Genomic DNA, 12550 nt, shown 5'->3' on the forward strand with positions numbered 1-12550 from the left:
TAATTTTCGATAATTTTGTTTGAGTTTTAATGGTTTAGTGTTAACCAACAATATTAAAATGGTTAAACAAGGTCCGCAAGAGAGATACATTACATGTATATATCCCGTCCCTTATTATTATTATTATTATTTTTTTTTTGGTAATATCCCTAATTCTCTTGTAATTTGAACTTTATATATACCATGATAGAGGATGCACTTGGTTTTAAATAATTAACTTTTTTTTTTTTTTAAATTATACAAAACCAAAACAAGGTGTAAGAAGGAAAATTATATAGACATTGACTTGATTAGGTGGGATATTTCACATCCTTTCACTAAAAATTGTTGTCCGTACTCCATATTATGATCTTAGCAATTTAGAATTTTATCACCAAACCCAAATATAAATAAATAAAATAACTAAAAAAAATAAAAAAATAAAAATTTATTTGGCAAGATAGGATTCCAATTATATCACTTCGACATTCTACCTAACCCCCCACCAATTAAGTTCCATACATTCCATTCCTATTTCATTTTGCCCCCCAAATACAAAAATTAACTTAAAATTCATTGAAGTAATAATAATAAAACCACCTGAAAATTTATTAAAACAACATCAATTTGATAGTTACAGACACCAAATTCTCAATTAATTTAAGCTACAGATTTGTACCTGCAAAGAACCTTACATCTCAATACTCTATCCTGCACATAAAATCCTGGCATTACCATTATTTTAACCCTGCTAGGCCCCTGTGATTTTTGCCTTTCCAAGAACAAATCCTCCATGTAATGCCCATCAAAGCTCCGGTTTTCTTCAACCCTCAAGATCCCCAATGGCGGATTGAACGAAAACGCTAGCAAATGAAGCAACCATATGCATTTTGCAGCCACAAAAAAGGCCTGCAGAAGATGTTCCGGCCATGGCCTAGTCCAATTTAATGTTGTAATTATGCAGCTCATTTTTTGGTCACAGAACTTGCTGAATTCTTCACTGTAATATTTAGTCCCTTTCCTTAAGACTTCATTCCAGCTCAGATTTCTCAGCGCAACGAAGGAGGAAAACTGCGCTTGGCGATCTTGTTGAGGGTCTAAATGCTTTGGTGAACCGTTTTTCTGAAACACACAATTCTCAAAATCCATGTAGAGTGTTTGGTTTATTATTGCTTCTAAATGGTATGAAACCGCCTTGGAGAATTTTGAAGTTAGTGATAATTTGTATGGCTGAAGAAGGGAATTCAAGTTGTCCACTAGAGATTGATCTGTGTCTTCTATTTGCGCAACCAGCGTCTTACAGAATTGCTTTACTGACAATCTTGCTTCGGAAACTATCTGCAAGAAGCCTTCCACCATTACTTCTTCACTCACAGGCATCAAGTTTTCCGAATTTCCATCAATGGACTTGCCTCTCCTGGGACCGTTTCCAAGCTTTTCAGGCAATTGAGAGTCCTTTAAATTTGTTGCTTGTCTTAATGCTTTCTTCAGGTCTTCACAGTAGGATTCCAAGTACTCCAGTCTTTGTTTCAGATCCCCTAAGGAAGATTTCATTTCAGAAACTTCATTCAACGCCGCGTCGCGATTCTCATTTGCCTCTATCAACTCTCTCTTTAATGTTTCAACTGACAAAATCCCCAAGTCCTTGAAAATCTGTGACACTTCTTCAGATTCTGTCCGGTTTGGGGAATTCTCCCACTTGTGCTTCTTCTTCAACCTGGGAAACAACCACGAAATCACTCCCCGATTTTTTGGTTGGGATTGGACTGATGAATGAGAATCTGTCAATGGCACAACAGTGTTAGAGTTCTTGATGTTGTTCCTGGTGACAATTTCGGGCTCGGTTGTGATGGTTGCAGGTTTGCATCTATTGCAAGACGATATTGATTTGAAGTCTCCCAAGCTGTTTCTCCGGGAGGATTTGTAGAATTCTGTTGTTCCTGGAGAAGTTTGAAGAACTGTGATGTGATTAGTGGTTGAACCAGTGACAGATTTTTGGTCCTCAGCAGGACAAATATGTGACTCTAAAATGGCAAAACCTGAAGGCCATCCTTTCTTTGAAGCTGAATTCTCCTTCTTGTAATCTGAAAAACCACTTTCATTTCCTTCAAGTCCATAATCATCCCAGGTTCCTGATTGATTCTTGGACGAAATTGGATGATACCCGGGTACCGGTTCGTCGTCATAACTCTGCCAAAACCCCCCAACACTCAGTAAAACACATCAAAATCGCCATTAAATTGCAGTACAATAAAGAAAAAGAAAATCACATTATAATAAAAATGCAAACTTGCAACTTACAGGAGTGAAAACGGGGTAATCCTGAGCAGTGAACTGAGAAACAGGGCGAGAAACAGGGGAGCTAGAAGGGTATCGAGAATTGGCGGGGCTGTTGCCTTGCATCAAAGCGGCATGAAGAGCTCTCAACTCAACGGCTTTTGCAATGGCGGCTTCAATTTCTTGCCTGCTAACTGGGGTATTGTTATTATTGTTGTTGTTGTTGTGATTTTGAAAGATTTGAGAAGAAGCAGTGGTGGCAGCAGCCATGAACAGGGGATATAAAGAAACAGAGAGAGTAAAACCAAAGAAAGGATGGAAAGAGATGGAGCTGCAGAGGTTGTGTTCAATGGAGGAAAAGAACAAAGGGGATTGAGGAGAGGGAATTTAAGGGATGGATTTGGGGGTGGAAGATTAACATGATATTTATCTGGTGTACAATACTGAAGGAAAAATCAAAAGATATTGAGAGAGAGAGAGAGAGAGAGAGAGAGAGAGAGAAATTTGAAGGAGTGAGAGGTATCTAGGAGTCCAATGAGTTTTTGTCTTTGCTGTGAAAGGAACTGAGAGCATGTGAATCAGAGAGAGGAAGAAGAAGAGACAGAGAGAGAAAGAGAGAGATTGGAGTTAATATATTATATTAATAGAATGAGAGAGCATGTGAAGAAGTGAAGCAATGGGAGAAAGAAAGAGACAGAGAATCAATGAGTACGTGACTTTACTAAAATACCCCTATTTACCACCAAACATTTCGATTAAATATTTGAAATAATACCCAAATAAAAAAGTATTCCATGCTTAAATAAAGAGGTTGGCACAATTTTTTATTTTCTAATTAGGGAATTTTTTTATATTTTTCGTTTTAATGTAAATTTTAAATATATTTAAACACATGTTTATTACACAAATCATATAAGTTCGAGTGTCTTTATATAAGAATGATCATAATCAGAAATATGTTTTTATTAATTTTAAAATTCGTTCAAAATATTCTTAAAAATTATGAAAATCACGAAAAACATGTTTTTAAAATTCCTATAAACCTAAAAAGTAAATTTTCAATAAGTAAGTCTACTTATAATTGGGTCAAAGTTAGAATAGTAAATATAAATTTCTTTTTATTATTTATTATTATTATTTTGAAAATTAACTCAATGACCAACATGATTATAAATAGTTCCACCATAGAGCCAGTATTATTCCTATTTTTTTTTTTTTTTATTGTTCTTATTATTGTCTTGAATTGATACTATTATAATCTTTGTATAATTATCATAAATTTATCAAATGTGTTGCCTTCTAAGGGGGTTTGCTTAGACCCACATCGATTGGACTTGTTTACTTGTTTTATAATCTCAATTTTATTTAAACCATTTTCCATCTACTTGGTCCCCTAATTTTGAATTTTCAACCTAATCAAGATTTAAATTCATCCTAAAGGACAATTACTTCATTAAATAGGTGCAACTAAATTTCAAAGGTTTGATATGTTATCGATTAAGTAATATGACCTTATACGGTCACGGGTCACACTACATCTCGAAAATATTAAGGGTAAAATCATCCAAAGATAGAAGTAATTTCGGGTGAAACACAAAATAAAGTTAATCTAATTTTAATATAAGTCGATTCTATGATATTGTCAAGCCAATAGAATAGTATGACCCTACGCGGTTATATTACAGCTGGGAAATAAGAAGGGTAAACTGGTCCAAAGAAAAGTACAAAGGTGCCCAGAAGCAGAAGCAATTTTGGCCGAAAAGGGGGGTGAGGTGGGGGACCGAGATATCCAATACCTTCCGAAGACTCACTGTCCATCTATCTCTTTTCTCTTGAACAGTGCTTCCTGTGAGGGAGGATAATGCCACAGTGGGGACCAAATTGTATAATTTTAAAACTTGATTACTTGTAAAGTAATTAATTAATTACTTAATTAAAGCAAAAGAACATGAACTGCCTATATTAGAAGGAGAATTTCAAGGAATCAAGATGTAAATTACAAGTAATAAAACAGGGTTTAATTTAATTTAGTTAATTATTAGTTTATTCCAAATGGAATTCCAAGTAGGATTAATGTAGATATGTTTATTAATATAAAAAAAATTGTTGTTTCCCAGAAGCACTTTTGTTATAAATAAAACAATTCCCAGAAGCACTTTTGTTAAATGATTATATTATTGAAAATTATACAATAAACTTTCTAAATTCTAAGCCAACCACCCCATCAAAAAGCAAGTAAGGTTTAGTCAACCTCCACATGCAAAAAAGTGCTTTTTTTTTTTTTAATTAACAGAGAAATTTAGGGATTAAGGAGACTGATTAAATTAATTAAGCTATGACTCCTTCAAGTAAATTTAATTAATTAAAGATTAATTGGCAATTAGGTTTCATTGTTTTGACATTAACTAGCAAAGTCAAGAAAAAAAGTTTGTGCCTTCTTGTTAGGTGAGACTTTGATTAAGATTGTATTAGTTGTGAAAGTGATCTAATGAAAATTTTGTCATAAGTTTTAGCATTGAAATTTTTCGATATCGTATTCTTATTTGTCGATGTCGAAAAACGCTAAAAAAAATACAAAAATACGAAAAAAATATTGAACTAATTAGTTTTTTTTAGCATATTTTATCTAATAATTGCTTATCAACGTTATCTAATGAAGTTTGAAAAAAAAAAATCATGTTATATGTATAGTATTATTCAAAAAATATATCCAATTAACTTGTAGTAGCTAGTTCGACATATGTATTTAAATTTTTGAGAATCTCATCGTGGGCAAATATGGTAATAATGAATTATTAAATTTATTTTTTTATTATGAATTATAATTTACACAATTTTAAAGTCATAGTGGGCTATGACTTGCAAAGAAAGATTTAAAGTCTAAGAATTAGGTTATTTTCATTCTTTTCACAATAAGGAAGTCAAGGACCAATGTTTGTTAGGTGAAAATAGTCTAATAACATTGATTACGTTATATTATGAAAAGCATTTTTAAATTGACTAATTAAATAGAGTTGTTGTGGACATAATTTTTTTTTTTTTTTTTGTAACCAGGATGTTCGGGCAAGCTTGCGCACACCTCAATTAATCTATATGGTCCATCGAACATTCTACAAGCTCAAAAAACCAAGTAAGACACAATATAATAGGTGGTCCTAAGGTTCAAACGGAAAAACTCAATGAATAGAGCAAACTTCCTTGACTGTTAGGCTAACCTTTGGGGTTAATGTGGACATAAGTTTTATCCAATTAGAATTTGTTAGTTGTCACAATATGAGTCAATGTTTGGAGTCTCATTTCAATTGATGCTAACACTTTTATTTAGCTTATGGGACACTATCTCATGATATTTTCTCAATTAATTCCTTGCTTGGAATTAAAGTCTCACTATGGAATTTGTTTCATTTATGGTACTCTAAAAGTTATCACATCATGTTGCAATTTAGAATATAGATATTTATAGGTTTTGAATTTCGAAATAAATGTTTCTCATGTTTATTTACGGAATTAGTACATACTAGTATCTTTCAATCTTGAGCGTATTTAACGAAATCTTATATGTTAGTTTAGGACCCATCTTTTTTATGCATGTGACAATCTTTACAATATCAAGGACATGTACTGTTGTGTAGATGTTATTCATTTAAAATTTTAAAACAAACTATTCTCATACTCATAATTTTACTTTGGATTTCACAGGTTCTGAATATATGATAATCTTTATCGTATTAAGTCGATATTTTTCATTTAAAACTTCATACAATCATCATTCACTTTCACAATTTCATTTCTAAACTCCACCCAAATAAACATTTATAAACAATTCATGTTATGACATATCATTATTTCAATAGAAAAGTAGTCAAAATCACTCATGAATCCACCATGGCTATTATCTTCTTCAAGGAGTAATGGCTTCCATGTAAAGCAATGATAATAGATCTCCCAAAATGGGGTCCCTAATGAGCACAAGGGACCAATGGGTAGCACATGCATCATACTTATTTATTATTATGATTGTACTAGAAGAAGAGCTTCCATAAAAGTTAAAAGCTTCATCTCCAACTTTTGGTTAATTTGGTGAAGTTATTTCCACTTTATATAAAAGAGAATATTTATATTTACTTGGTTGTTGCTTTATGTTTGTGTAGATATAGTGAGTCCCCTCTTACCTTTCATTTTCATTTACAGCTTTGCCTGAAAGAAACAACAGAGAGATGCCCTTTTTCTGTCCTCAAAGAAATGGCTATCAAAGTCCAAGTATCAATAATACACCACCAAGCATGTTTGCTTGCTTCTCTTTCTCTTTTGTAATAATTATTTATATCATACTAATAAAAATAAAAAATAAATAAAATTGGGTACCACCAAGCATGTTTGCTTGCTTCTCTTTCTCTTTTGTAATAATTATTTATATCATACTAATAAAAATACAAAATAAATAAAATTGGATTTTTTTTTTTTTTTTTTTTTTTTTTTAGACTTATAGTGAAGGACAAATATAACCCAAACCCCTTTAGGAAATGGTTATTATTCCCATCGTCCTTTGAGGTTTAATTTTCTCGATAAGATCTCTGTAAATTTTCAAAATACTAATTAATCTAACCTCTCATGAGCCCAATTGACCTAAAATTACTCATTATTATTGAAAATTAAATATTCTTGTGAAAGGTTTTTGATGCTTTTAAATGGGTTTTTGGTATTTAATAGAGTATATAATACTTTTTAATATAGGGAAATACATACATACCCATAAGAATAAGAAAATTTTCAGAATATGACCACAAAAATACCCACAACAACTCCACCAGAGCTACTACTTTGAGGTAATAAAATAGTGTCAGTTTAAGTATTGTTTTGAAAGTACAAGGAGAAAGCTAGAGATAGTCTTTCTGGCTTTCCTCGTATTATGTTTTGATTTTGTCTTCTTTTGATTGTTTGATCTTTGAAAAAGAGGATTCCAATTATAATATGCTTTAAGTTAACCACAGCATTAATCTCTTGACAAAAATAATTAATTATCTTAACTTTGGTAATTAGTTTATGTCTACACTCTACACTAATTAGGAAACTTTCTTCATCATTTTATCTTTAACCTGAACCAATCTCACATATCTTGTCATATATATTGTCCTACATACAACTATGGAAGTTTGAAATGAAATAATGTTTGTGATAGTTCTTGAACATTGCTTGTATAAAGGACATTTAAATAATACAAAAATGCATGTGTTTAAACCTAAATTATTGGTTAATTTACTAGTTAAGAGATGGGTTTTGGACTAATTCAAAGATTAATAGTTTTTTACAAAAATATAATTTACTCTTGTGAGTCATAAATTAATCTCATTTATGGGTTATTAATTCAGTCAAATTTCTTTCTATTTGACTTTAACCCACCTCCTTAATTATAAGTCCCTACCTCTTAATAAGATTATGCATAATTAAATGAGATGTACCTGTTTTAATTGTTATTTAGTTAATTAATATAGTTCCTGGGTCAATAATATTTCATTTTACAGGTAGATAAGATAATGCTTATATTAAATATAGAGTAAACGACATTTTCACACCCAAGGTTTTGCCTTAATGACACTTTTTCATCCAAAATTTATATTTTGATCAATCGCTAGACGATTTCGACATCTTTTTGACCCCATGCCACCACCATTCTCTTTTGTGATCATCACTCGCAAAAACCCCTCAAACCTTGCTCCCGTCAATTGCCAACAATCAAGCGATTTGCGTAACTCGCAACCGCCCCTCCCAAGTCAGATTCTGACCAATCCCAAACATCAAAATCCAACCTACCACCACTAAAAGACTCATTGGTATCTCTTCTTCAAAAGTCCCGACAGCTTTGACCAAGTTTTCTCTCTATTGGTTGTCGAATCAGAAAATGTATTTTAAATAGTAAACGAAATATAAATTTTGGGTGGGAAAGTGTAGGGGTGAGCATGGGTAGTGGGTAGAACTGGAACCGAAACCTACCCGGAATCGACACTGTGCGGGTAGGTTTCAATTCCATTTTATTGAAACTGACACATTACGGTATTAGTTCCTACAAATTCCGAAACCGAAACCTGGGAAAAGAACCTGAAGCAGGTACCCAGCTTGGAACCTGCTTGGAACCTGTTTATGTTTTGGTTTTAATTGGGAAATTTTATGTGAATTGTGATTAATTGATTGAATTCAAGCGTTGCCTAGAGATTAGAGAATTTATGAGTCACATTGGACATAAATGAATGAATAATCAAAAGTTGAAAACTACTAAATATAGGTTTTCTTAATTTGTTAGGGGCGTATTTTTAAGGTATTTTTGTTATATTTTAAACTAATAGAGGGGTAATTGATTTTTTATAGGATACCCGGGTAAGAAACATGTACTGTGCGGTTCTAGTTCCCATTCTCCCAAAAAATGTAGTGTACCTGAAACCACTCACACCTAAAAAAGTGATATTTTAAAACTTTTTGAATAGAAAAGTGTTATAAAAGAAAACCTTATATGTACCATTAGATAAAACGAATATGCCCACTATATGATAATAATAAAACATAAAATTGTTCACTAATTCTCGAAGGATGCTCCATTTATACACGCTCAAAACGAGAAGTAAAATACTAAAGACCAATTAGATTTTATACCCATGCTCATGTACTCCAATTAAGCATTATGATTTACGAAATTTCCAAGGGAAGTAGTATAGCCTCTTCTGATTGCCATAAAATCAGCTCATTGTGTTTCTATATCACGAAAATAGAGACATTCTTTCCCACCTTTGACTACCCCCCATGCATATATGCATGCAATTTTTGGTTTCCTCAAGAGACAGAAATTAGGTTTTTAAATTTATTAATTAATTGCTTCTTCATTAAGCCCTAGAAGAATGTTTCCAAAATTCATAATGGAATGACAAAACATGCTCACTGTTTCTCTTGTTTTGCCTAACAGTAATTATCAAGATTTCATAATATTAGTAGATGCATTTTCCATGTAAAATAATTACGGGAAACCCAGAATTCACTTTCGTGTGAGTTAAGCTTATAGAATTCGGGCTGAACAAATTGGGCGCAGGCCCAAGAAGAAATTCATTTAGGCAAGTTAAGAAGAAAGTTTGCTAATCAATATATTACACAATTCTCGATATCATTTTCTCTCCCAGAAAGCATGATAGTTCATTACTCAAATTCTAGGAAGTTTACAAGATCAAAACAAACAATATTTATTCAGTTGAACTCAGAGTCATACAGTTAATATCAATGAGTATATCAAATTTTACTTTCAAAACTAAAATTAAAATTCGGTATAAGATTATCAGTATCAAAATTTTCTACCAATAATAGTAGATATTCCCAATTAAAAACATTAATTTTCATGAATTTGGCTTAGATGACCGTACTTATCTTTTAGGTAAATGTAGATTTGATAATGTTACATTGTACATCGTTAACAAATAAAATATGCATTTGTTTATAAGTTTTGGATCGTTTTAAGTTTTAACTAAATACTTTTTCAATAAAGAATCTTAGCGTGAACCCCAAATATAGATCCTCGTGAGTAAGATTCAAAACAAACAATTTCTATGTAATTCAACTATTAATATAAAATTGCATATACTTTTGATCTCTAGGTAATGAGAAGTGACACTTACATTCATTTAATAGAGAGCAGTTAGACAAATTTTGCCCCCATCACTTGCCATACAAATTGAACACTCCCATGTGAGAATTTGCAGCGAAATTTTATACCGTGACTAAAATCTGTCTACATTTGCTTGTCTCGAATACTAGCATTAAATATTTGTTGGTAGGAAGCGAAGAACTTGCCAACATTTTGTCTTTGCACTTCTTAATCAAAGTCTAAATTAAATAGCATATAGTTATTTGGTGGAGTAGATAAAGAGCGTTTTTAGTAATATAAAGAGTATAGTTTAAACTATTATTTTTTGTTTGGTATTATTAAAATCCTTGTAATACTGATATAGAACATAAATTATAGATGAAACTTTAAGAAAGATAATTTGTTGTATTGTAATCCAACTGGCGGGTTTTGAATTTATAAGGGTTAATATGTAGTATCACCTTTTAGGCTAATAGTGCTGTATAAATCAGTCGCATAGCTGTACTTGCCGGGGGTCTGATTTCCCTTCTGACTCTATCCCTACTAACGGATAATGTGGCCGGTTATCCTGCTGATTCCACTCAGCATTGTCGTTAGGTAATCTTCACGCTCCTCTCTTGAATTATGTATGTGGTTGATCGTCAACAGTATCAGTCGTCATCTGTTTGGTTATTGAATCAGGGTTAGTTTCAGGCTCCACCTCAAACGATTTGACCCCAGTTTGTCCTGATTTTTTCAACCTTCTTGTGAGCTACCCTGCACTTTTATACCAGATTTGCAAGAAACGACTGTTTCATTGAAAATCACATCCTCTAACAATTACCTTACCCTTGGGCACCCTTTCCCCAGCCTATAACCTTTTGTTCCTTTTGAATCCAAAAAAACACACTTGAGGGATCTTGGTTCTAACTTTCCATCTCTAGTATGTGCATATGCCGCACATCCAAAGATCCTTAGGTGTTCAAGAGATGTCTCCTTTAGACCACTTTTCTTCAGGGCACTTAAAGTCATTTGACTAGAAGGGCCTATTTTAAGGTAAGCTGTTTACCTAATGCTTCCCCCCAAAAGGTTTTTGGTAGCCCAACTGTGAATAAGAGACATCTACGACCCTTCAAAAGGGTTCTGTTATTCTCTCAGCAACCCCATTTTGCTGAGGGGTTCCCCTAACAGTCCTATGCCTCAAGATTCCCTCTTCTACACCAATAAGAGTCAACCCTTATACAGAATTCTAGCCATTACTGTCCTAAAGGTTTTCACCTTCCGTATTAACTTGGTTTTCAACCGTTTTCCCAGCCTTTAACTTGGTTTAAGGCTTTCATCTTTAGACCTATGGTACACATATACCTTTCTGCTATAGTCATCCCCAATGAGAAGGAAATAAAAATTCCCTCCATGTGTCTAACCTTTCAGGACCCAAAGATCTACATGATATAATCCACCCTCTTTCAGCCCAATGAGTTTCCCTGTGGAAACTCATTCTGTGCTGTTTTCCCAACACACAAACTTCACAGAGTACTCATATAGGATTCCTTACCAAAATAGCCATGTTGGCTTACACTGTCATACCTTTGGCCTATGTGGCCAAGTCTCAAATCCCATTCTCTGCAAGCAGTCAGATTAGTAGATGATAAAGCACTTTACAGTGAGTCACAATGTTGACCACATAGAGTGTCAGCCCATTTGTTTGACTCCTTCAAGTATATTTCATTATTCTTATCACAACTATGGATCCTTTTTCTGCCTTATACTACATCCAGCTTCATCCCAAGTTCCCAAGGAGACCAGGTTTCTTTTGAGGTCAATATATACCTCACTCTGGTTAACATTATTATTTGCCATTATTAACCTAATGGTTGTTTTTCCTATGCCTTGACCATTACAGAATTGATATTACCCTGAAGACAGTTTCTAACTCTCCTTTCCTAAAGTTCTGGAACCATTGATGTTTTTGACTCAATGAAAGGTGCCCCCCCGAATCTAGAACCCATTCCTTACTGCTGGCATGGTTGAGACAGTGAGGCTTCTAAAACTTCAATGCCAGTGCTAGTGCTAGCTAAGTTACTCTCTGTATTGTGCTGTTTTTGTTTCTTTATCCAATCATAGCAGTTTCTTCTTATGTGCCAGGTTTTTACAGTGGAAACACTTCCTAGTTTCTCCCTTAGACTGTTATTCTTCCCTTTTTTCTTAGCCCTAGGGTTATGTGTTGCTGGAAAATTCTTATTACTATCCCTTCCTATGTGTCCAGGATCTGATCTAACCTTGCAAACAGGTTTTTCCTTCCTTTTCTTCGTATTTTCAACTCCAATTCCCAGATTTTAAGACCTCTATAATCAGGTCAACACTGGGAACTGTCCCAGTGTATTTGTAAAGCTTCTCAACCACTAAGTACTCATCAGGCAGTGAATTAACAATATCATACGCCAAACGGGATCTCCCAACTCTGATCTGTACCTTCAATACTAATGTCATCTTAAGAAACCTCAGGTTTTCTTCTACAAGACTTAGTAACATCCATTTTATAAGAAAATAAAGCTCCTTTAGAATGCTAAGTTTGGTGCAGACGTAGGAAAAATGGATTCGAGTTTACCCTAGAGCGTGAGCGGTCTTTCCATGCCATCAACCTTTCGCAGACTGCAACGGACATATTCATTATGATTAGATTGTAGGCCTCCT

At 33.4% G+C, this 12550-nt stretch overlaps 1 protein-coding gene across 3 annotated transcripts; it reads right to left on the reverse strand.

Moving 5' to 3' along the window:
• Positions 1-555: 555 nt before the first annotated feature.
• LOC116117358 (IRK-interacting protein-like) lies at positions 556-2731 on the reverse strand. 3 transcript variants are annotated; one of them, XM_031403404.1, is made up of 3 exons: positions 2281-2731; positions 2019-2169; positions 556-1919 (listed from the first exon to the last, which is right to left on the reverse strand). In XM_031403404.1, the coding sequence occupies exons 1-3, from the start codon at positions 2524-2526 to the stop codon at positions 640-642; spliced, it is 1677 nt and encodes a 558-aa protein (XP_031259264.1). In that variant the 5' UTR covers positions 2527-2731; the 3' UTR covers positions 556-639. The 3 variants fall into 3 exon arrangements, with proteins under 3 accessions (XP_031259264.1, XP_031259263.1, XP_031259262.1); XM_031403403.1 differs by having other exon boundaries at positions 556-1937; XM_031403402.1 differs by having other exon boundaries at positions 556-2169.
• Between the last annotated feature and the right edge of the window lie 9819 nt (positions 2732-12550).

Source organism: Pistacia vera, unplaced genomic scaffold (assembly GCF_008641045.1).
Source record: "Pistacia vera cultivar Batoury unplaced genomic scaffold, PisVer_v2 Contig805, whole genome shotgun sequence".
Classification (NCBI taxonomy): domain Eukaryota; kingdom Viridiplantae; phylum Streptophyta; class Magnoliopsida; order Sapindales; family Anacardiaceae; genus Pistacia; species Pistacia vera.